A 26491-nucleotide genomic window follows, 5' to 3' on the forward strand; every position below is an offset into this window, starting at 1 on the left:
ATTGGTAGGAAATTAACCTAAAATAGTATGAAAAGCATATTTAGCTATACTGAAGTGATGTAGTTCATTTAAACATTTAATCGTATTGTTTAAGTAGTAAAATTAAGCGATTTTGAAACGTCCTGAATTTGCAGCAGTTGTCCAGTGTTACAACTTTAAAAAGCCATTTTTATCTAGAATCGATTTACGTAGAATCGACCAAACAATTTTGAAATAATTGAAATTGTTACATTTATACCAGGTGACAATTGATCAAGGCTGGAGTACATATTTTGTTTACATGAAAATTGGCAATTTTCTTATCAATAATTTAGACGATTGTCGTACTTTCGTGTTACTTATCCAAAACGAAACGATGAATAGGGATTCAAATTTGTATCTCTTTTGGGATTTATCAGTATATGTATTTTATTCCGAATTTGGATTATAATTGGGAGCTGCTGCTAATAGTTCAAATCATGGTACGAAATTGGTTCAAACCATGATCAGAATAGCTCAAACAAATCATGGTACGTTTAGAGATGTCGTAAAATCCCGAATAATCGATTAGTAACTAATCGATTACTCTCGATTCTTGTCGATTATTGAATCTATTAATCGTTGGTTAGTAATCGATTCAAAATAATCGATTATCATAACGATGAATCGATTAATCGAAGTAATCGATTAATTTACGACATGTCTAGGTACGATGCTTATTAGGTAGATTCGTACCATGCAGGATGGATCGAAATCGAACGTTTGAATATCTGGTGAGACATCCGATTCATCATCAGATGGACTGACGTAGGGCGATGCGCTTTCAAATCTGCTATTTAACATAGCTCTGGAAGGTGCAATACGAACATCTGGTACGCAACAGCATTTTTTCGCAGCATTTTCTAAATATAAAACAATCATGCATATTGTTGTAACGCCCAAATAATTCTTGACTAATTAAAATACTCTTTACATTGCCGCCTGAACACAAACAAAGATTCCTGATTTTTCAGATAATTCGGTAGTGAATTCCATAGAACAACACCTCTTACAAAAAACGTTCTACCATAAAATGATGTAGTATGAGTAGGGATGACGAAATTTCGGATTCTGGAGCTGTAAAATAGCTGTAGTTTTGAAGTAAGATAAGCTGGTGTTTTGGTTATAAATATCTTGTGCAGTAAAATGGAACATCGTGCTTTAATGAAATCATAAAATGAACATCCCAGAAGTGCTGATTGCAGGTGTGAAACATGGCTCATTCGACTTAAATTGAAAATAAAACGAATACATGAGTTAATTGCAACTTTCATTTTTTCCTGCACTTGAACGGAAGCTGCACCTAATAAAAATTAAATGAAATAAGGTGAGGAAACAAAAGGCTTTTGAATAATTTCAATTTCGTGGAGCAATTGAGTAAACGGCACTTAAAATATAGAACACGAAGGTAAGAATAGATTTTGCCACACTGTTTTAATATGTACTTATCCCACATAAAATCATTTTGAATAGTGAATCCTAGTACATTAGCTGAATCTACGAATTTAATTTCCTCATTGTTGATTTTCAAGACAGGTTTTTCTGATCTTAGATTTCTGCTGATACATATTGCGTTTGTTTTAGCTGCATTTAATTTAACCCTTTTGTTACCGACAGGGTACCCGGGTACCTTTTTCGTTTTCAAGTGAAATTTTTTTAGGGTTCTAAACATCGCAGGAAATTGAAACTCCGTGACATCTTCAAACTCGGCAAAACTAAGGTTTGGGTGGTACTAAAATGAAAATCCAGTAAAGGGGGGCTTGGGGAGGGGCTTCTGATTATTTTTACCCCGTAACGTACCGACAGGGTACCCGGGTACCCACGTTTTGATATAACCATAGCTTCGTCAGTTTTCAACCAATTTGGACGATTCCGTTTGCTATGGATTAAGAAATTCATTCTCTATCCGATCCATGTCACCGATCCGGATTACCTGGTTACCGGAGTTCCGGATTTGCTAGACTATGTCTCAAAAATTGAGAAGTTGATCTTATAGAATCCAAATGATGATTTCTTGTATCGTAAATTATTCGCAGAAAATTCGAGGATTATGACTTCCCAACGTATGAGGACCACGTGATCATATGGACTCGGAACGGACATCCCGGAATAGGTTCCCGTGGGCCCTATAGTGGCCGCAAATTAATTCCTGGCAATATGTGTATCAAAATTCTTGAAATTGTTCCGGGAACATGTAATTCATATAATTGAAACCATAGGATGGATATGAACCGGAACGGTTATTCTGGAACAGGTTCCCGGAGGGCCCGTAGTGGCCAAAAACTCATTTAAAATAAACCCTAGCAATATGGGTATCAAAATTCTTGGAATTGTTCCGGAAACATATTTTCCATGTAGTTAAGACCATAGGATGGATATCAACCGGAAAAGTCATTCTGGAATAGGTTCCCCGAGGGTCCGTAGGGGCCAAACACTCATTTAGAATAAACCCTGGCAATATGGGTATCAAAATTTTTAAATTGTTCCGGGAACATGTTTTCCATGTACTTGAGACCATAGATTGGATATGCCCCGGAACGGTCATTCTGGAACAGGTTCCCGGAGGGCCTAAAGTGACCATTAATTCATTTGGTAAAAAACCTGGCAATATGGGTATCAATATTCTTGGAATTGTTCCGGAAACATGTTTTCCATGTAGTTGAGACCATAGGATGGATATCAACCGGAACGGTCATTCTGGAACAGGTTCCCGGAGGGCTCGTAGGGGCCAAAAACTCATTTAAAATAAACCCTGGCAATATGGGTATTAAAACTCTTGGAATTGTTTCGGAAATATGTTATCCATAAAGTTGAAGCCATAGGATGGATATCAACCAGAACAGTCATCCTAGAACAAGTTCCCGAAAGGCCTTTAGTGGTCACAAACTCATTTAGAAGACACCCTGGCAATATTTTCGGAAACATGATTTTCCAAGAAGATGGGACTGATGTTGGGTCATCAGGCTGAATGGCTGTTAGGCCGAATGGTTATTGGGTCGAATGAGAAATGAGGAGTGAATAATGAGAAGTGGAAAGTAAAAAGTGAAAAGTGAAATGAGAGAAATTAGAAGAGAGAAGAGAGAAGTGAAAAGTTACCCAGTGCTGACCCGGTTTTGTCACTCCCCGATTTTATCTACCTCCGACTTTATCACATTTTCGACCCGATTTTATCACGTCCCGCTTTTGTCACGTTTTTGACCCATTTTGTCACCACAAAAAATTTTGAAAATTTTAGTCGTTCTTTTTATTTTTGTTAATTATTCAACAAACACCAATGATACTTACAGCGCCTGTAGTTCATTAGAAATCATTTCTGAGTACCTGTCAAGAATTTTTAAGTTATTTTGACAAGAAATAACGGAAAAAGAAGATAGCAAGTGTTTCTTCTAAATGAGGGTCCCCTCGGAAACCTGTTTGGTAATGACCGGTCCATTGTCAAACCATCTTATGGCCTAATAACCCAGAAGATCATCCTTCCGATACAATTTCATGAATTTTTATACCCATTCATTGTCAAACCATCCTATGGTCCAATTACTTATCGGATCATGCTTCCGATACAATTTCATGAATTTTGATACCCACATTGCCAGGGTTTCCAGGGTTTCCATCCTGTTCCAGGATGACCGGTCCGTTGTCAAACCATCCAATGGTCCAATTACTTATCAGATCATGCTTTCGATACAATTTCATGAATTTTGATACCCATATTGCCAGGGTTTCTTAAAAATGAGTTTGTGGCCACTTTAGGCCCCACGGGAACCTGTTCCAGGATGACCGGTTCGTTGTCAAACCATCCTATGGCCCAATTACTTATCGGATCATGCTTCCGATACAATTTCATGAATTTTGATACCCATATTGCCAGGGTTTCTTCAGAATAAGTTTGTGGCCACTTTAGGCCCCACGGGAACCTGTTTCAGGATGACCGGTCCGTTGTCAAACCATCCAATGGTCCAATTACTTATCAGATCATGCTTCCGAAACAATTTCATGAATTTTGATACCCATATTGCCAGGGTTTCTTCATAATAAGTTTGTGGCCACTTTAGACCCCACGGGAACCTATTCCAGGATGACCGGTCCGTTGTCAACCATCCAGATCATGCTTTCGATACAATTTCATGAATTTTGATACCCATATTGTCAGGGTTTCTTCAGAATAAGTTTGTGGCCACTTTAGGCCCGACGGGAACCTGCTTCCGGAATAACCGTTCCGGGATTAATTCATAAGATGGTCCTGTAACGTAGTTAAGTTATATTCTTTAAATTTCTAACGAAGTTTATTAGTCATTACTGTGTGGTAGTGAAATAGCACTAGCCGTTTACTATATAAGTAAATATTAAATGGCTCTGAAACCATCGAAGTAGGCCTGATACCAATAATCGAATAAACAATAATCGAAGCAGTCGTTGCACGTAGATGTCAGTCACACGTGCTGCACCATCGTAGGTAAAAGGTTTTCTTGGAGACTCCCGCTTGTATATTAACGGAACAAGCTCCACAATAACGCAAGAAATCTTCATTTGGTTGAATATATATCTTCAATTTACACATATTCTGGGACTTGGCCCAGTTAATCCGGAATTCCGGTTACCAGGTAATCCGAATCGGTTCTCTGTAACATGTTTCGAATAGCGGGTAAGTTCCTACATCCGTAGCAACCAAAATCGTCAAAATCGGTGAAAAACTGACAATGTTATGATCATTTTAAGTCCGTGGGTACCCGGGTACCCTGTCGGCAACGTAAGGGTGTTTTTTTGTCGGTAACAAAAGGGTTAAGAGAATTATCAAGCGACCATTTAAATTTTGCATCCAGATCTGAATTAATTAGTCTAGAATTGTTTAACCTGTTTTTATTGGAGCAGTCTAAATATAATTGCACGTCATCAGCAAAAATATGAATAGAACAGTAATGAATTACATCAGGCAGATCGTTAATGTACAGACTAAACAATATAGGACCTAAAACCGATCCCTGAGGTACGCCAGAATGAACAGGTAAGAAGTCAGAGAAAAAATTGTTACAGTAAACAGCTTGCTGACGATTGTTTAAATAAGAACGAATTAACTGCACTGATTTACTATTGAAATTATATAAATACGTCAATTTACGACAGAGCAGAGAATGTGAAATTGTGTCAAATGCCTTTGAGAAGTCTAGAAGAACTAATATAACTTTGCTACCTTTATCTAGAACGACGCCTATGTGTCGTCGTCTTTTAACATAGCAGTTTTAGTGCTATGGCCAGATCGGTATCCAGACTGCAAAGGATGAAGCATGTTATTTTCATGTACATAGGAACATATTTGACTCTTCAAAATTCTTTCGAAAGCCTTTGAAAGCGCACTAAGTATGCTGATAGGACGTAGGTTGTTGATAGAGGTAATGTTAGGTTTTTTTACGCAAAGGAATAATCTTACTGATTTTCCACATCCTAGGATAAATGCAACTTTCTATAATGTTATTGAACAAATGCAATAAAGGTGTCAACAATAAGGGTAAGAAACATTTTATAAATTTGATTGCAATTTCATCCAATCCTACCGCATTAGACTTAACTTCATAAAGAGCATTGATAATTTCATAAATTCTTACTGTTCTAAAACCAAGGCCATTCAATCTAGCTACTGTAGTGTTCAATATACGGCGTAATGGCAAAGAGAAATTCTTTTGGAATGATGAATTTATTGCATTAGGATTAAAGTCGCATTCAATATTTGTAGTGGATTTCTTCAACCCTATTTGACGAATTCGATTCCAAAACTCTTTTGAGGTCATTTCGCCACTGAATTTATCATTATAAAATTTACGTTTTGCTTGCCGAATTAAGCGATTCGAAATATTCCTCAATCGTTTATAACATCGAGCATCGTCTATGTCACCTGTTCGCTTCCATTTTTGATATGCTCGATCTCTATCTATCATAGCTATTTGTATTTCATTATCGAACCATGGATTAGAATTTCGTTTTCTTTGCTTAGCTTTTCGTAATGGAACACTAGATATATCATGAATATCAATAATATCATGAATTAACTTTATGTTATAGTTTAATGCTTCGACTAATATGTCAGGGTCACTTATTGTATAAAATTGCTCCCAATTAATTTCATTGAATAGGCTCATCACAGTTTCCGTGTCGATGGCATTGTAATCTCTGTAAAAAATATCATTTTCAGTGCATATTGTATCGTAGTTTAAGGATGCGAATATCAAATCGTGATTCGAAATGTCTGGGACACCGATTTGTACGAATCTGAAAACGTTATCTAGCTTATCAGTTAAAAGAAGGTCTAGTTGCGATGAACCTGTGCTGTGAAAGTATGTGGGTTCTTGACCTATATTATGCAGAGAAAGAGATGAAAGAACTTCTTTGAATCTGTTGGACTTACAGTTCGATTTCATCATGTTTGTATTAAAATCACCGATTAAGACAATCTCGTTATAGCAAGTTCCATAATGTATTATTTTTTCATTGATAACATCAGAACAATCTAAATCTGGATGATTATAGAATAGTCCTAATAATATTTTATTGTTGAACATAGAGAGTTCCACAAAATTTAATTCTATAGTTTATCCATGCATCTCAACAAATGAGGATTCCAGTAATTTGTATTTTAATGTTTTTTTTAATATATCAGCAAACCACCCCCAATTCTTCCAATTCTGTCGCTTCTTAATATATGATATCCATCAATTTTGATAACGTCGTTATTTTTTGTCTCATTGAGCCATGTTTCACACGCACACAGGCAATGTCCACATCTGAAATATCAATAATCTGATTGAACTCGTCGAATTTGGTCATTTGTCTTGCACACATACTCTGCATATTTAAACAGCAAATCCAGCTTTCCACGCTCGCCATAATGGCGGATGCTATAAAAAATTTGACATTAACTGCTTCCCGACACTGAACTGAATTTTCCATCCAAGCAAACTATATCTTTCGTTACCAATAACAGCCAATGTGTTGTTTGTTGATCATCAATAAGAAAATTGATAATGTAATTCTTTCAAATTTCATAATAAAGTACTTATGTTTGTTTTATTTTAGATATTTAGATACCCTCATAGCTATATGGACATCAAAATTCCGCAAGCTGACAATCTGATCTCAAAGTCGATGATGAACATGGTGATTCACTTTTGCCGGTGTAATAGCAGATGTAACAATATTAAGGATCGGGAGGTACTTCGAATCGCACAAAGACGCCAAGATATGTCATCTCAAGAATGTCCATGCCCTCGAATATCGATTCACTTTGAACGAAATGTTATCGATTAATTCTTTTTGTATACGAAATCTAGCCCTTCGTCTCAAACAAAAGGAAATTGTTCATTCCATCTTTGTCCGTATTAACATCTTCATTTTTAATCCAGGGCAAAAGAAGTATACTCCAGTCAACAGTACAAAACATCTTCTTGACCTCACTGACCCTCATTCGCATATCAGCATACAATTTTATCAGACACTCTCTTGCCAACAGAGGAGGTGGCTTAATTTTGTGTGGTGGAGTTGTATTGTACGTACAAAAGGGAATCAATGCTACCCCTATTATAATACTCAAATCCATTTAACCCTGAGATTTAACCCTGAGATTCCAGTTTCGAGTTCCTTGCCGTCCAAGCGATGATCAACAACCTTAATATCGGCGTGGCAACCATTTACAATCCTATACGCTCGAATCCTCACGAGAATGTTATGTAAAGATGCTTCTTGATGTTCTTGATTTTTGGTTCGACAAGCTATTTGTGGTCGGAGATTTCAACATTAACGCCGCCTCCACTTCCTTGCCAACAGCGAACCACAGAGCATAACATCGCATAAACACTACATAAATAGGTTGAAGTTTGTACTACCAACGGGCCCCACACGCATAACCGACAATACAATGACTACCATCTTTCTTCTGATCACAAACTCTCCTGACTGTATATTCAGTATTCACGTTGAAGAGCAGCACTGCAAACTAGTACAAACTCTATTACAGACCACGAGGTAGTGTTCTCGCTTGCTAATACGTAAATCTACTCTATAAACTATCCTTGTCAGGTACTTCCGTGCTATCGACCGGCGCAAGCTGATTTCTCAACGAACATCGAGCAGGTAGTTTCTATGAAGGAAATGGCGCTTTACCAACAGAACCCAAACAGATTTAGAGGAAACAACCAAGGCAAGACCAGGTTATTAGTTCCTGGCAAGACCACGTACGGAAGCGAAACCAAGCAAACTCACTTATTTTCGGTGTCGATAATTGTGTTTACAGGTGAGTCAGATGAGGAAGAATGAAAGGACATAATAGTTTAATGAAAGAAAATGGGATCTCATCTGTTCCAGAGTTCCAGAGAGTCCAGAGTTCTGTCACACCATGAATATCCACTGAGCATGGAGAAACAGCGGTTGGCAATCTGGGTCTGTCCAAACGTTTAGTCCATCAACATCGGTTCTTTCGGGAAGTGAGCTCTTCTTTAACATTGTTTTGGACCCCCTCTGTCTTCATATTGTTCCACAGTTTTTGCGCAGGCAGATAGTGGTCGCATAGCATTTTTGGCATCACACACCTTTTTGAGCCACGTCTTCTGTTGATGGGAAGAGAGTGTCTGATAAAATGTTATGCTTATATGCCCAGGAATCGAAACGGAGATGTTCTTACGGACAAAGACAAAATGAACAATTTTCTTTAGTTTGAGACAAAGGGCTAGATTTCGTATACGAAAAGAATTAATCGATAACATTTCGTTCACAGTGAATCGATATTCGAGGGCAGGGACATTCTTGAGATGGCATAACTTGGCGTCTTTGTACTATTCGAAGTACCTCCTGATCCTTAATATTGTTACGTCTACTATTACACCGGTAAAAGTAAATCATTATGTTCATCAGCGACTTTGGGATCAGATTCTCAGCTTGCGGAGAAACACATTTTGATGTCCATTTCATAAGGTATTTGCTCTCAAAATAGTGGTTAGGGTTTCTAAAATAAAACAAACATTAGTATTTTAATATGAAAAAATGGGAATTGTTCGAAAAAAATCTATTATAAATTTTCTTGTTGATGATCAACAAACAACACATTGGCTGTTATTGGTTACGGAAAATATATATAGTTTGCTTGGATGAAAATTTCAGTTCATTGTCGGGAAGCAGTTAATGTCAAAATGTTTATAGCATCCGCCATTATGGCGAACGTGGAAAGCTGGATAGAGAGTTTTTTGGGAATAAGAGCCGACTTAACAACAATACCTGGTATGCACATATTCGTAGAGGTGTTGCTTGAATTAATGTTAGCCATTATCACAAATAGATGTGTTCAGTAAGCAATTATGAGTACAGTATGGTCCATAAAAAATGCGAAAATATTTTTTCTTTTATGTTTTTATACATTAAAGGGTTATTTCTACTATTCATATATATGTGTGTAAGCAAACGTATCATGAAAAAAAACATTTGTATCTAGTGAATGTATTAATGAAAACAATTGTTACTATGTAACATAGTCTCTCAACTATGTAACTACGTAACTATAATTTTGATGTTTTCGCATTTTTTTATGGACCATACTGTAATTAATCGGTCAAGAATAACGGCACAATTTATAACAATACCCATTACAAACTACACATAAATGATGCACATAAACTTGGAAGCAAACACTAGTGAAATCTACAATTAGTGGCTTTTACGCATTAGCATTTTTTTAAACTAAGAACAGCAATAGCAAGAAAGATAAACAGATAACAATGTTCTTCTGTTATTATTCTAACCACTGATAATATATAACAGCCCAACATCAGCATCAACATAAACAGCATTTCCAGCAACCATCCGCCTACCGTTCGATCCCGCAACAACAGCAACATCATTAGTGAGACAACAGCATGGAAGCCTGAGCAACGCCCACTGTGCAGCGCTGCGGTGATGTCTTAAAGGTTGGCGCTGTAGAAAACGTTTTTTACATCTATCATAACCATAACCATTGCGCAGTATCGTTCTCATCTTTGGTTGTGCTTAGATGCTTTCTCGGCACTCTCGAGTACTATCCGAAAAGCATGCACCGTCGATACTCCTATGCGGAATCCGAACTGTATCATTGACAGTCCATGTTCTCTTTCCGTACACTTCGTCAGCCTATTAATGATGACGATTTCCAGAAGTTTTCCAAGAAGCTTTTTTTGCCTATAAGAAACGGTGGCCGAGAATACCTACCCTTCAGGGTAACTGAGTAATTTTGTCCTGGAATTCTGGATGAAACGCTCCAGGGATTCTTCCAAAGATTCAAAGGGAATTCCTTCCTATATTCCGACAAAACTCTTTAAGGAATTCCGAGAAAATTCCTCCAGGAATTCCAGGAGCTTCAAGACGATGAATTCAGAGAAACTTTCTCCAGGGATTCCGAGTACAACGCTTCAGAAATTTGGTTAAAGTTACCACAGAGGTTTCCTCCAGGTCATCTAAGAAGATTTCTCCAGGAATTTCGAGAGAGTTATTCCATAAATTATAAATTCTCAAGGTCAAGCAGGGTGAAACATATGTCCAAATTAATAATTATTTGCGAGCGTCCATATCCGGATGGTCTGCGGGAAATTTTACTTATGCTTTTTTCAATATCCTATCTCGGGGTGGTTTGCGTCTTCCACAAACATTGATTACAACCAAATTTGGGGCAAAAATCGCTATTTGACCAGCAACTACAAAATCACACAGGCAGTTCAGACAAAGGCCAGGAAAATACAGTTTGTTCAGTATATGTTTTCAGATGAGCTGATAGGAGAGGTTGTGACCATGTATCAATTCGACAGTTAGCGTTCTTAGGAGTTCCTACTTTCGGCAATTTCGGTAGAAAAAAATAAAAATAGATAATGAAAAATGCTTTATTACATCTGCATCACTTCTTCAAAATATGTATGGTCGTTGTGGCATGCACAGATTATAATACGCCTTTTTATCCCAAAATTCAATACCCTTCCAACCACACCAGCCTTTCGCTAACACAGTTCCAACTTCATCTACCCCTGTATAATGAGGATCGAGAATCAAAAACTTCAATTCTCCCGTATTGCGATCAAAATCCACACCTAGAATGGTGTGTGCTAACACACCACCTCCAATCATGATCGGCGTTCCCTGTGTTTCGAAATGATATGCCAATTCGGATCCCTTCATTGCCAGATCCGCCCCGGAACTGACATGCATTATCTTGGAATCCACTTTCACAAACTCGTTCATGCACATTGATACCTCCGTCGATCCTATCCACTGACGAGAACCCACGAATGTTGCCGGCTTATCTCCCACTCTGACCAAATACTTCTGAATGTCGTCATGCGACGGAATCCGAACGTCTGCGTATCCTTGGTAGATGAACCAGGATATGAGGGTTTGCAGTGATCGATAAGCACAGCCCCAGCCATCGTCGTTGAAGCTATCCTGCATGTAGTGATGGTAACTGTACCGTCCTTGAACCACAGATAGTTTCCCGTCCGTCACTACAAAAAGAAATACGGATAATAACGCTGATTCTTTTACAGAAATAGCTGATGTTTACATTGACGTTTAACTCCAACGTGTGGGTTGAAAAGTAATTTACTTTTTCCTTCTTTGAAACGGAAGCCATTGGCTTTTCGGAAATAGGGCCGATTGGCAGGTACTCCGAATTGTTGGTGGAGGAGTCTTCGCTTGTCCAAGAGGAATTCATCTGTAAGCAAAAGTGATTAAATATTCAAATTGAATCCTTATTCAACCAAAATATGATCATACCATCCTCTGGGACGGTGTCACCAACTGGATAAACGCAAGTCCAGAAATGGCCAAGTCCATCTGGATACATGTGATAGCACTTCGACACATAAATTTGGCTAAATTTGTCTAACTGTTCCAAAAAACTGTGCTCCATCAGTCGCAACGCACGGCATATGCTTTCCACCAAAACGTCATAGCAAAGAAGAGATTTCGTCTCTTTATGCAGCATACTAAGTACATCGACTTGTAGCGGTACTCTCATTTTTCCACAACCTAAAACAAATAATCCACATGCTACCAATGACAAGGCTGAAAAGTACAAAATAACATACCGTTTTTACTATCTATCGTTACATTACACGCCTCTCTCCTGAGACGCTCGTCTTGGGTGTCTTTTGACTTCTTCACCAGCATGTTGATATTCAATACCTGATACTCCGAAGGAATCAAGTTCAACGGCGATTTTTTCTTACCGCCTTTCGAACCGAAGCCGTCATCTTCGGTTTTGACTGTTAACGCATTTAACGACTCTACCGTATCTTCACCGCCAGCACCTACCACCTGGCACCCGGTCGAACCTCCATTTAGTATAACTCCCGTACCGGCCAGGCTGAACGCGACATTTCCCGACGCCAAACGTTTTCGTAGTATGAACGAGTTCTCTGCAATGGACTTCTCATTCAGCTCGCAAAACAGTTCCAAACTACACTGCAGCCTCAGGAACATGTAATCCCGGAACAAATCTGCTTCGCTAATCACTTCATAGCTAATTGCCTCCAGTTGACCATGCTTGAAGAGTGACGCCTTCAGATCCCCATTGGCATCGCAATTAAGCAGAATAGGGTTATCCGTGATGTCCACATCCTGAAGGATTTCGCCCAGATGTGCCTCGGCATCGCTGCACGGTCCAAACTTAATCAATCCGCACAGATCCACCTCGGTGGGAAAGTTGTTCTGGGCTTTCCGGTAGTTCATGGTGCTCGATTCTTCCTTGCTTTCCAGTATGAACCCCAGGACGGTGAGCGTTCCCTGGGTCATGATGCCGAACAGTTCACCACTGCATTGGGCCGTCACCTTGGCGATGCGCTGGAAGAACAAAGTCAGGGTGTCAGAAATTTTGCATATGTTTCATCCGGGAAAAAAAACTTGGGTTGTTTACAAGACACGACCGCTCGACGTAAACTACCTAAAACCAAATATAGAACACTGAAGCAATTATTCCGCTCTGTATAGAAGATAGGTTTCATCCCACCGACACTATTATGCAGCTTTAGAAACACCTCCCATTCTGCGAGGGAGTAGGGGACTCCACTGTCTTGCAGCTGGACCACCCCATTCATACACCCTAGTTCAATAATTGATAACACCCTAAAAGTTGACAATTACCAAGGACTGGAATGCACTGTATGAGGAATGCAAAATGCATGAAAGAAAGAAATTTTTAATAGTTTAACGTGGATAATCAAAAATTACAATACTACTGGCAAATTGCTGGAGAGTTTGCTAATCGATTGATATATAAATCTTTGAAATCCATCGAAAGATAAAGGACCTATTATTAAACTTACATAATTTCGTGACGGTCTCCAATTTTGAAATTTTCATTTTACACTCTGTATCCGAGCCTTCCCCTTAGACGTAGTGAAATTCGCTTGTGTTCCACTGGTTGGTTGGAACTCTCTTGCAATTGGTGTTAGTCGGCGTCATAAAATTTGGGAGAGTACCTTGTAGGCAGCGTTCAGCAATGTGATTGCGCTGTTTAGTTGCTACAATCCAGCTTATCGCCTTTTTTGTAGATGAGACACACGACAACCTCCATCCACTCCTGCGGCAGAACGTCATCCTCCCAAACTTTGGTAAGTACCCAGCGCAGCGCTCTAGCCAGTGCCTAATCACCATGTTTAAACAGCTCTCCTGGTGGTTGATCCACTCTGTGATGAAGTTTGAAATTGGCCACTTTTACGAATGTTCCGGATCTTCCGGAGGACCGTTTCTGGGATATTTGGGGGTCACAGAAGACTTTAACTATAGATTGCACCCACAATTTGGTAGAATGAATGGTCACGAAAAAATCGCGAAGCTCTGAGATTAACTTTTAGAATTGGCTACTTTTACGGATTTCCCGGATCTTCCAGAGGGGTCTCCAATGAACGCTCTAGGGATAAATTTGCCCAGAAATGGCATATACAAGATAGCAAATACAGTTGGCCCCAATGCGCAATGTGTCACTTTTTTCTAATGTATTAGGAAGGTTAACGAACCCGAGTAGCACACATGTTCCACATCAGTTACAGCAAGCTACTTATAAACCGATTCGGTCACAATCAACTTGCTGCAACCATGTTAGTCTGAAATGTGTTGCTTGGGAAGCTCACTGTCAAACCCCACCACATCCTAGGCAGGCACCACAACTCGCAGATGGCCTGGGGGGGATCGTCAAGCGCTTGGACATAGTCCCTGCTGCCCCGGGCCCGGAGACGCATTGTGGCAGAAAATTGTACGTACTTTGGACTCCGCAAAACCCTCCGATCGAATAGAGTTCGCCGCCGTACCAAACTGACTATCTACAAAACGTTTATTAGACCGGTAGTTCTCTACGGACACGAGACCTGGACAATGCTCGTGGAGGACCAATGCACTCCTGGAGTTTTCGAAAGAAAAGTGTTGCGTACCATCAATGGTGGGGTGCAGATGGTGGACGGTACGTGGAGGAGGCGAATGAACCACGAGTAGTATCAGCTGTTGGGAGAACCATCCATCGTTCATACCGCGAAAATCGGAAGACTCCGGTGGGTCGACACAGCAGGCAAGGTAGATCGATCAGGTGGAGGACCATTTTCGGACCCTCCACAGACTGCGTGGTTGGCGACGTGCAGTCATGGACCTTGCTGAATGGAGAAGACTTCTATGCACTGCCCCTATTCTGGTAATAAATAGGGTAGATGTACCAGTTGTGGCTATAGCACCAGCTGTCGCACTAGTGCTTTATATGCCAAATGGCCAATCAAATCACCGCAAACCAAGTTCATATTGATAAAGCATATTCATATGATACGATAAAACCTTTGATCTCCTCCAAAACAAGCGAAGCATAATTGTAAAAAATGATTTTGCTTAATTTTTGACGTCCTTTGCACCAGTTGTCGCACTAGTGGTCTCTATTTGGCCAGTCCCATAAGAAAACAATGGGATTTGCCAAATAAGGAACCAAAATTAAGAATAGTGCCACAACTGGTGCATGCGTTCCTATTATGGATTTATCAATTTTGATGATTATAACAAATTTTATTGTGGTTTTCACAGCTGTTCTGAGGAGCAGGAAGTAAAACCTTTCGCTTGATATATAAAGTCCACCCACATGCCTTTTACTTATTTTAAAAAAAACACTCGCGCTAACCTCTCGCAACAACTGTCGAAGTAAGTGAACCCTGATATAAGAAACTTGGTAATTGTCGTTCAATGATAAGGTTTTCAGAGAACCGGTTAAAAAGCCTAAAACAAACATTTAATGAATCAGACCGCATCGTGCTTTCGTGCTGTGCAGTTCTTTCTCTCTTTGCCGAATGAAGTTTTTAATACTACCCGAAGCTATTTTAATTTCACCAGTGCTTCCCAGCGCTATTTGTACCCACTGATCCCGTTACGATATTTGCAAAGCCCGTGCCTTCGTTTTACGTTGGACCCGGAAGTAAATTCCGACAAGCGGTGGTAATCCTGCAGCGACACCGTTCTGGGAAAAAACCTCTTAGAAGGTCACGTCTCCACTCTCAGCCATGAGCATTAATAAAAACAAGAGGAAGGGGAGTCTCTGAATTCTCTACTTCCTTCAAAGAAACAAGGTTTCAAGACCGTCCTGCCCAAACGCGGAAAAATAGAAGGAAGCTGGAGACTTCAGATATTCCTTCTAAATCGAACGTTGACATTATTTCTTCTCCTATCGAACTGAGCAATCAGTTCGATTTGATTAATGATGAAATTGAGCAAATCGAATCTACCTTTAGCCCAGGTGATTCAATTCATGCGAAGAAACAACGGATTCCGCCAATTGTGGTATCTGTTGCCGAGTTTTCTGGCTTTCGGAATGAAATCTTGAGTAACCTTGAGTTTCATTTCAGATTGCTAAGAAGGGTGACTGCCGCGTTTTGCCGGGATCCTTTGACGATCGCAAACGTCTTCTTAAGTATTTAACTGAGAAGCGCCATAAATTCTTCACATACGACGACAAAACTGAGCGATTGTTCAAAGTCGTCTTGAAAGGTCTCCCCAGTGATGATAAATCACTGGATGAGATTAGAATTGAAATTTCTCAATTACTTGGATTTTCACCAGTCCAAGTAATTAAGATGAATAAGAAATCCCACTCTGGTACTTCCCAGAGGGGCATTTCACAAGAATTTTATTTAGTTCATTTTAACAAAAGTGAACTAAATAATATGAAAAGTTTGGAAAAGGCCTGTATTATGTCTCATGTCCGTGTTACATGGGAACATTTCCGCAGGCCTGGGGAAATTTCCAAACCCCACCCAGTGCCGTAAGTGCCAAAAGTGGAGTCATGGAACCAAACATTGTCACATGGATGCTAAATGCATGATTTGTGGTGGAACCTCTCACGCCAAGGACGCATGTCCTGTGAGAGAAGATTCCAATAAATTTAAGTGCGCAAATTGTGGGGGCAATCATAAATCCAATTTCTGGGAATGTCCTTCACGCAAAAAAGTTTTGAATTCCCATGCAAAATTTATGACGGATCGGATCGGATCCCAGATTCGACGGGTAGAAATTTTTCAAACGCTCAAATTTCAAAACCAGTTACCGGCCGAGCAATTCATACCCACCACAATTCACAAACAAATTTTGCCGCTCGTCAACGGGTAGCAAGCACTTCAGTAAATTCCAATTTTTCCAATGTACCGTGCGGGACCGAAATCCGTACAGCACCGAAATCCGTCCACCTTCTGGGATATCAATGCATTAAAGGAGATTAAATGTAATTCATGAAGAAATAATTTATCTTATCCTGTTCAAATACTTGGCAGTAAGCTTCTAGGGCATAGAAATGGAAAGAAGGCTTTGAAAATAAAACAACAAAAATCAAAAACAAATCGCCACCCACCAAACGCGGAGCTTTTGCCGCCATTTTGTTTTCGGCTTGAGCATAATTACACCAAAAGCAGCTGTTTTTTAATTGCTTATTGCGAATCATTACATAAGATAAGCGGAATACAAATCGAAGAAACCGCTTCTCAAGGTGCGATTCGAACTATTTACAGCGTTAGTTTAGTCAGTCAGACTGCTTCAATTTAAATATTTAGTTAAAAAAAATATCTGTACGGATTTTGATCCTTTGATTCGAAATCCGTCCACGGTGGATGGATTTCGAGTCAGGAGTAGTAGATTTTATTCATTATTTTATCATGTTTTTCGTGGTTTTAATGAGTAAAAGTGAAACACTTCAAAACTAGGAGCCTTCATGTTCCTGTGTCAATGACAAACGTTTTATTTACATTCGATTCCTATTTTCTAATGACTTTTTCATATACTAAGGTGCTTAAGTGTACGGATTTCGATGCTCCACGGTACCTACGTATGCAACCATCGCTGCTGGTAGACAAAATTTCTCTTCTCAAAATGAGGTTTATACCCATGTCCCAACGGAAAAGAACGGTCATGTTGCCAATTCATGTAGCATGACTGCTTCCGATTTTGATGTTTTAACTGAACAATTGCATCACATGATTGATGCAATGTTCAAAGCAAATACCATTCCTGAAGCTGTTCAGGTTGGTATAAAGTACACACAAAAATTGTTATCGGACTCCGTTTCAATGGATACAAATAATTGTGTGAAAGTTCTAAATTGGAACGCTCTCTAGAGGGTAAGGAAGATTAATTATTCAACTTCCTAACAGTTCATAATGTGCAAATTGCCATTATAACTGAAACTTATTTAAAACCAGGACTCTCCATTAAAAGAGATCCAAATTATTTTATCTACAGAAATGATCGTCTTGACAGCGCCTGTGGTGGGGTCGCCATTGTCATCAATAGACGTATCAAACATAAATTATTTTCTTCGTTCGAAACCAAAGTTTTTGAAACCTTGGGAGTTTCTGTTGAAACAAATTTTGGACAATTTTCCTTCATTGCAGCCTACTTGCCTTTTCAATGCAATGGGCAGCAAAAGAATTTGTTGAAAGCTGATCTTCAAATTCGGACTCGCAACAAATCAAAATTCTTCGTAATTGGTGACTTCAATGCCAAACACCGTTCATGGAATAATGCTCAAAGCAATTCCAATGGTAAAATTTTATTTGAAGATTGTTCTGCGGGATATTATACTATTCAATATCCCAATGGACCAACTTGTTTTTCTTCCAGTCAAAATCCTTTTACAATTGATTTAGTTTTAACGGATTCAAGTCAGCTGTGTGGCCAATTGGTAACTCATGCTGACTTTGACTCTGATCACCTTCCTGTGGCGTTTGAGATCTCACAGGAAGCCATTATCAATCCAATCAGCTCTACTTTTAATGATCATAGAGCTGATTGGGATTTATATAAAACGTATATCGATAGGAATTTTGATGTTGATATTCCTCTCGATACCAAAAGTGATATTGATAATGCTCTCGTATCTTTGACAAATTTAATTGTCGAAGCCAGAGGAATTGCAATTCCGAAATGTGAAGTTAAATTCAACTCCATTATTATTGACGACGATCTTCAGCTACTGATCCGTCTTAAAAATGTGAGAAGAAGACAATACCAAAGAACTCGCGATCCCGCGTTGAAAGTTATTTGGCGAGATTTGCAAAATGAAATTAAAAAACGTTTCGCTATTCTGAGAAATACCAACTTTGAGAATAATGTCTCGAAGTTGGATCCCAGTTCGAAACCCTTTTGGAAATTAACAAAAATTCTTAAAAAACCTCAAAAGCCAATTCCAGCGCTTAAAGAGGGGAATAAAATTTTATTAACAAATGGCGAAAAGGCTCAAAAACTTGCTCAGCAGTTCGAGAGTGCCCATAATTTTAGTCTAGGTCTCACTAGTCCAATTGAGGATCAGGTTACACGAAGCTTCGAAGACATTCTCGATCAAGATAATGTTTTTGACCCTTCGTTGGGAACTAATTTGGATGAAGTGAGATCTATTACTAGAAAATTTAAAAAAATGAAAGCCCCGGGTGATGATGGTATTTTCTACATACTAATCAAAAAACTTCCTGAGAGCTCTTTATCCTTTTTGATTAATTTATTTAACAAATGTTTTCAATTGGCATACTTCCCAGATAAATGGAAAAACGCCAAAGTTGTTCCTATTTTGAAGCCGGACAAAAATCCAGCTGAGGCTTCTAGTTATCGCCCAATCAGTTTGCTTTCTTCAATAAGCAAACTGTTTGAAAAGATTATTTTAAATAGAATGATGGCTCATATTAATGACAATTCTATTTTTGCTGATGGGCAATTTGGTTTTCGCCATGGGCATTCAACCACCCATCAGTTATTAAGAGTAACGAATTTAATTCGGCTCATCAAATCTGAAGGATATTCGACTGGAGTTGCTCTTCTTGATATAGAGAAAGCATTTGACAGTGTTTGGCATGAAGGTTTTATTGTAAAATTGATGAATTTTAATTTTCCTCTGTACATCATTAAACTGATCCAAAATTATTTATCAGATCGCTCACTGCAGGTAAACTATCAGAATTCTAAATCTGATAGATTACCTGTTAGAGCTGGTGTTCCCCAAGGCAGCATGCTGGGGCCCATTTTGTATAACATTTTTACTTCTGACTTACCTGATTTACCACCAGGGTGTCAAAAATCTTTGTTTGCAGATGACACAGGTCTCTCAGCCAAAGGGCGAAGTCTTCGTTTCATTTGTAGTAGATTTCAGTTTGGATATTTTTTCCACTTACTTGCAAAAATGGAAAATTTCCCCGAATGCTTCCAAAACTCAGCTTATAATTTTCCCACATAAGCCGAGAGCTTCTTATTTGAAACCTTCTAGCAGGCATATTGTCACTATGAACGGGGTTCCAATTAATTGGTCTAGCGAAGCTAAATATTTAGGACTTCTGCTAGATCAAAAATTAACTTTTAAAAATCACATTGCAGGCCTTCAAGCCAAATGTAACAAATATATTAAGTGTCTATATACACTTATAAACAGAAAATCAAAACATTGTCTTAAGAACAAACTTTTGATTTCCAAACAAATTTTTAGACCTGCCATGTTGTATGCTGCTTCAATATGGACTAGTTGTTGCAATACCAGAAAGAAGGCACTTCAGAGGATTCAAAATAAAATTTTGAAAGTGATTCTGAAGTTGCCTCTGTGGCATAGTACTAATGAACTTCATAGAATTTCTAATATTGAGACATTGCAACAAATGTCCAACAAAATAATTTCAATTTTAGACAAAAATCGTTGCAATCTTCTATTGCAACGATTACCCTCGTGTACCTTAGTATAAATTAGGTTAAGTTTAGTTTAAGTAGAAAACATTGTAATTACTACATGGATCAATTCAACCAGAGGAAATATCCTAACTGCCAGAGGCAATTGATGTATTAATAATAACTAAAAGTATGACATAGCAAATACGGATGATAGTGTTAAGAAAACACGGAACACCTAGTCTAAGAGATGAATGCATGTATTAGATAATTAGCAAATAAAATTAGTTGAAACAAACATTTAACGAAGCTTCACCAGTTTTTGATTTGATGTTTGCATTTTACTAAAGCTTATTCTATCATGAAGGTAGTTTACGTTGACTCAACAACAAGTTAATTAGAATGGGCATCGTTGAGACTAAACAGACTACAACCTAAATCATCATCGAAGCATTCAAACCTAGAATATCAAAGCCAGGGTAGGGAACTGTTCCGATCTCCATCTCACTGTACATTTATCAATCTCATCGCTAAACAAAGAAATACGGCACCAAATTCGTCGCTTCTTTTTGTCAACATGCGTGCCTACTGCTGAAAAAAATCACAAAAATAATAGACAAACCATATTCATTTCCATTGCTTTGCTTTTGATGGGATGGAAATAGGAGCTATGAGATGAAGTGGTGAACCGTTCCCCTATGTATTGTCAGCGTAGCATCAAATTTGAATTCCGAAGTCGGGACTTCCGAAATTTTATCTGTCAAACTATTTTATGCGCTGTTTAGCGCATCTTTAGGCGAATCCAGAACACTACTTCCGAAGTTGGGTAAGTTGTCTGTATCCAGAGAAAACTCCAACTTCGGTATTAAAAGCGTACTAGGTAACTTTGTTCCGGATAGACAATCACCCTTATTATTGTTTACGTACAAATGCGCTTTCGAACGAAAGCCGATACGCATTCTCGTTGACGCCAGCAAAATCAAATGAATAAATAATTCGAACGAACTGCATTCGTTCGAAAGTTTCGTTCGTCCGTAAACAAGAATAGGGGTGAATATCAAAACCACCTATCACAGCAAGTTTCAACCTAGGTATGTAGGCCTATATAATAGCACTGATTTTTATTATTAGGTATTGTACGTTAAATGCAATTCTGGACCCGACGGTTTTGGAACCGCAGTTCCATTGAATCGTCGCTGCAATTGTCGGTCAATGAAAGAGTAAGAGTAACAAAGTTTATTGTGTACAATTATTACTACATTAATGACCGCATGAGTTATATTTTAAATGGTTTATGTATTTTACCTTTCGAGTTGTGCGCCTCTGAAAGCATGAGGTAGTTTTGAAATTGGATTTGGGTTAAAATTCATGGGGCCTTCCTTAGCCGTGCGGTAGGACGCGCGGGTGGCTGGGTTCGATTCCCGGTGCCGGTCTAGGCAATTTTCGGATTGTGAATTGTCTCGACTTCCCTGGGCATAAAAGTATCATCGTGTTAGCCTCATGATATACGAATGCAAAAATGGTAACCTGGCTTAGAAACCTCGCAGTCAATAACTGTTGAAGTGCTTAATGAACACTAAGCTGCGAGGCGGCTCTGTCCCAGTGTGGGGATGTAATGCCAAGTAGAAGAAGAAATTCAGCCAAAGTCTCCAGATTCTAGAGAGGCTCTCATAATTTCAGTTAATAATTTGTAGAAATTTAGAAAATCATAAATATTCGAGAGAATGGTTCGGTAGAATTTTTAGAAGTTTAGTGGAAATTTATGATATCAATTTCTTTTTCATAATTTAGTAGGAGAAGAGATTCAGTTGTGGGCACCGTTCGGTTATGGGCACCTCTACGTATCTTTTGACAGATAACAGATGCTGTCATTCTGACAACCGTTACAGTCAAACCTCCATGAGTCGATGTTCTATGACTCGATATCGACTCATGGAAACAAATTTTTCCATATTAAAAAATATTTCCAGGGCTACTGTGATGGCCCCTTCAAAGAGCTTTCCAAGAAGTATCTGTTCCACATCTCGATATTTCCTTGAGTCGATGGTCCCTGCAATATCGACTCATGGAGGTTTGACTGTATTTGTTTGGTATAGTAACATGATGTAGAGGGGGGTCCCGTAGCGTAGTTGGGTTCGATTCCCAGCCCCTCCACCAAAACCTCGTCAGTCGCTGGATGCGCGCATTCCATACGGTAGCGTTTTGGGGTACGCGCCTTACCGGGCGCTTGATGACGACTGACAACTTGTTCTTCTTGGAGGCTTCAACGTTACCCGTATAAAAGGCAACCGAACAATGCAATGATCATTGGATGCACGACATTGAACAAACACAATGGACTTACGATGAAATGGACTGGCAAGGACAAAATGATGATAATGGAAATCTAAAAATAGATTCTGTGTGGATTCTGTACAGCAGAACACCACAGTGGATATCGGCACAGTAGCGGTTAAGTAACACAGAGTGCCTACTAAATAAAGAATGGAATAAAAAGTAACATGAACAACACGGAAGTTTTATTTACCTTTTTCAAAATGTTATAGATTGACGAATTTAATTTTAAAAGCGATTTCCAATGTGTATTAATACAGTAAATTTAATCTATTTGGGGGCTCAATAACGTTTGGCCACCTTTATTGGACGGTTTTGAGCCCCCTAATTTTAATGACAAATCAATAATTATCGCTGTAGTTGACTGTTATTGACAACTTATTTTGTATGTCGTTCTTACGCAGTTATTGTAATAATTTAGACATAAGTGATTGAAATATTGATTTTATTTATATTTTTTGTTTTTTGGGCATGTCTAGTTATTGTCACTAGCGTAACTACAGGGGGGCTTGGGAGGCTTTAACCCCACTTAGGATTAAATTAGCCCCTCTAGAATTTTTTGCTACTTTGCATAAGTTGCACATATATGATTTGTCTTTGAAACTATTTTATCTAGTTTTGTAATTTTAAACATTGATTGTTGCTTCCGACTATGATTGATTATTGACGACGGTATTTTTTGTTTTTTTCAGTCTTTATGACAAGCTAAAACAGGTTTACGTCTACTATCCGACGTTTCGGTGTTTATTACATCTTCTTCAGGGATTTAGAAGCAGAGTTTTGTTGTACTTATGTGTGTCATGCATGACATATTGCTTTCCGAGAGTTTTTATAATGGCGTCCAACTTCGGCTAATTTTGGTGCATGGAAGGTGTTTCCATGATTCCAGTATTTTGCGCTCGATAATGGCGGCCTAGTGAGTGCCTTTTTGACATTCAAAAGGTAGAAAATATTTACATTTTTTAATCAATGTAGGACATGATTTAATAAAAAACATTGGCACTCATGCGGTATCTACAAACCAACCAGTGTCAAAAAATTTCCGTTTAGTTATTCAAGGATTTATATTTTTCATATGTAATATGATAAATTCGATAAATAATCATTTGATTTTCTTTTCTAGGAATGTGAAAGCCACAAGAAATCGATGAATCTATAATGATATCATCAGTGTTATTAGGACAGGAAATCTTTGTGAGGCCTGACACCCTTGATGATACCCTGGTAGTATTATTGGATTCACTAAAATCGACTCATTGTATGCCTCTAAAATCAACTTCCTTTGTACTAGTCAGTTTTTTCTCCAGCAATAGTGCAAGTAGTGGCTGTTTTAGGATTCCGCTTACTGCTTTGCGTGCCCGCCGCGGCCCAAAATGCCGCCTTATCTAGAAGACCACTTATACTGTTTGAGACTTACAGACCTTTAGGCTTCTTAGAATTGCGGGCCGGAGGGAATTGGCTAGTGCAAAGGGAGTTGGTTTTAGTTAGTAGTGAATTCAGCCTTACACTATCTGGTACTATCCAGGTATCGCTTCACCCAAGTTGCAGATTTCCTCTCCTCTCAAGACATTCATCATATTCATTATTGATTCGTCGATATCTTGTGGCGTTCATATTCGAGAACTACTGGCAAGTTTCTTATTTTTTATCTGTTCAATGATACATTTAGCATATTTAAAGTACTTGATCCGATAGAATGAGGATAAGGAATCGTTACTGTTGAATGTAGTTAATTATAATCATTAATTTTTATTCAGAGTCTTTGAATCGGATGACATATGGTAATTTGAGAAAATAGATTAATATATGTTCTAGAAATTATGCTAAAAACATGTTGTTGCGAAAAAAATATGTCTCGTGTCATTTCCGCTACCACACAAGTATCTGATAGTATCAAATCAACTGACAGTCAACTACGGTGATAAAACGCGTAGAATAAAGTGTTTTTACAAGTATGTTATTGAAAGGAGATTTATCGCAACAAATTTTATTGAAATGTGAAATAGATATTTAAAAATCATTTAAATTAAGCTGTAAAATTTTACATGAAATGAGAAACAAATCATGCAAATGTACTGCGGCCGCTTCAACAGTTCAAAATAGCTATGCGACCATAGGTAGTAAGCATGCTGGGAACCTTTGAATCTAATCCATGTTGTTCACTCAATTCTGTGAGCAACTGTATGCAGGCATCAAATCAACGCATTGCCATCTCTAACGTCGCGACGCGACATATTGCAAGCAATATTTCATGCAACGGTGTTGCTATAAAACTTGGTTTTAGCTTCTGCTAGCAAAAACTAGCGGTTGATGCAAGTGATTATTCTATGAATAGAAGAAGAAATAAATTTTATGAAGAAACAAAGTGTAAGTACAACTATAAATTAGTTAACTTCTATGTATGGCTAACCAACTGTTTCTTCAAGGCACCACACGATTCCAGTGAAAAATGTTGTCCACTAATGAAGATTTACTTGTACTAGCGAAGCCAGTGGTGCGTCGCAAGCACGATATATGTACATAGTTCTCAAACAACTTTTTTGAACCAAGTGGTGCGCCATCAAGTAGCAAAGGCTGGCACCGCCACTGCATCCTTGGCTTTTCTTAGCATAGTGGTAAGACGCGCGACTTCAAAGTCCATGCTGAAGGGGACTAAATATCTACAACACTGAAAACAATTTCTTCTTATTTACTAAGACAAATTTTCACGCCTCGTCTCAAAAGTGAGGACCTCTCAATTTTTTTTTATTTTGTTATTCATATACATAGGTCCCGATTCCCTCGATATAAGGAGGACAACAGTAAAGTTGGTATATTTTCTTAAATTCAATAAAAACTCAACTCTTTGTTTCAATTTCCATATTTGCATTACCGCCAGTTTTTATTTCATCTATGTGCATGAATTTAATGAATTTCATGAACTTGGATAAATTCTCACGAGATAAGCCAGCCACGGACTGAAAATCTCGAAAACACAAAAACAAAAAACACTTGAAAAATTTAATACAATTTAGTTTCTAATTCATATTACGAATGACATAGTTTAAGTGAAATGGGGTTTTAATGAACGATTATGATCAAATTCTGACCGACATGTGTCACTGTTTGAGCATTTGGTTCTTCCCACAATAAAATAAAAAAAAATGATCGAGTTTATTCAATTCCATTGAATTGAACAATCACTTTATTTGACATATAAGCTCAATTAGAATTTCACAGAAAAACCTTTCACGGAGACGGAGTTCAATATTTGAGTAAGTCGACACAAAGACGTCTAACTGAACTAACTGCGAATGATATTAGTAAGGAACAAAACCTACTGAATTCTTCATTTCTTCTATATAATTCAAATATAGGTGAACAAAAACTCTACCATCTCGTACAAGATAATTGCAATTAAGGAACAATATATTCGACTTTTCTAATGAAGAAAGCCCATCCATCTTACTTACCTTTAGCACAAAGTCTGATAACTTCAATTTTGGTGTCATTTTGGTCTTCCAAAGTTTTTAAATGTTTTAAAATAATGCACAAAATCAATGCTCAGTCACATATATGTATCAAAATCTCACCAAAATGAAAACAATCTTCAACTACGTGTCAACAAAATATGCTCCGTGATAGAAATGATACGCCTAAGCAGGCTGACAGCTGCATTCTCTATACATCTGCCACCGCGCACTTCAGTTTTATCGAAGCAACCAAAGCAAAACAAAGTATGGAAAACGCACGGAGCGATCGATGATGGTTCAGTAGGAAATGTACAAGAATTATAGCAACTCGAGAGAGACGAACATATTGGAAGCACTAAAACTGAGAGGAATGCTACAATTTGTTCTTGTTGGTAATTTTGATAGGTCTGTTATCAGAATAAGCCAATATTAATGAAGGCCTATCTAAGGCATTTTTGATCGCATGTATACGAATAATGTTGATTTAAAACACATTTGTTCAATTATTGTCAAAAATTTATTTAAGACCATAATAC

The 26491-nt window shown here is 38.3% G+C and overlaps 1 protein-coding gene across 1 annotated transcript; it reads right to left on the bottom strand.

Annotated features, from left to right (window-relative positions):
• Positions 1 to 10887: 10887 nt before the first annotated feature.
• LOC134224296 (probable Ufm1-specific protease 2) lies at positions 10888 to 26173 on the bottom strand. Its single transcript, XM_062703630.1, has 5 exons — positions 25956 to 26173; positions 12102 to 12855; positions 11788 to 12042; positions 11576 to 11725; positions 10888 to 11516 (listed from the first exon to the last, which is right to left on the bottom strand). Exons 1-5 carry the CDS (start codon positions 25992 to 25994, stop codon positions 10924 to 10926), a joined length of 1791 nt encoding a protein of 596 aa, XP_062559614.1. The 5' UTR covers positions 25995 to 26173; the 3' UTR covers positions 10888 to 10923.
• Between the last annotated feature and the right edge of the window lie 318 nt (positions 26174 to 26491).

Source organism: Armigeres subalbatus, chromosome 3 (assembly GCF_024139115.2).
Source record: "Armigeres subalbatus isolate Guangzhou_Male chromosome 3, GZ_Asu_2, whole genome shotgun sequence".
NCBI lineage: Eukaryota > Metazoa > Arthropoda > Insecta > Diptera > Culicidae > Armigeres > Armigeres subalbatus.

Coding starts and splice junctions, on each gene's coding strand:
- LOC134224296 (XM_062703630.1), bottom strand. CDS start 25,994: ATGACACCAAAATTGAAGTTATCAGACTTTGTGCTAAAG. Junction 12,043..12,101: donor AACGATAGATAGTAAAAACG/GTATGTTATTTT, acceptor TATTTGTTTTAG/GTTGTGGAAAAATGAGAGTA. Junction 11,726..11,787: donor TGACACCGTCCCAGAGGATG/GTATGATCATAT, acceptor TTTTGCTTACAG/ATGAATTCCTCTTGGACAAG.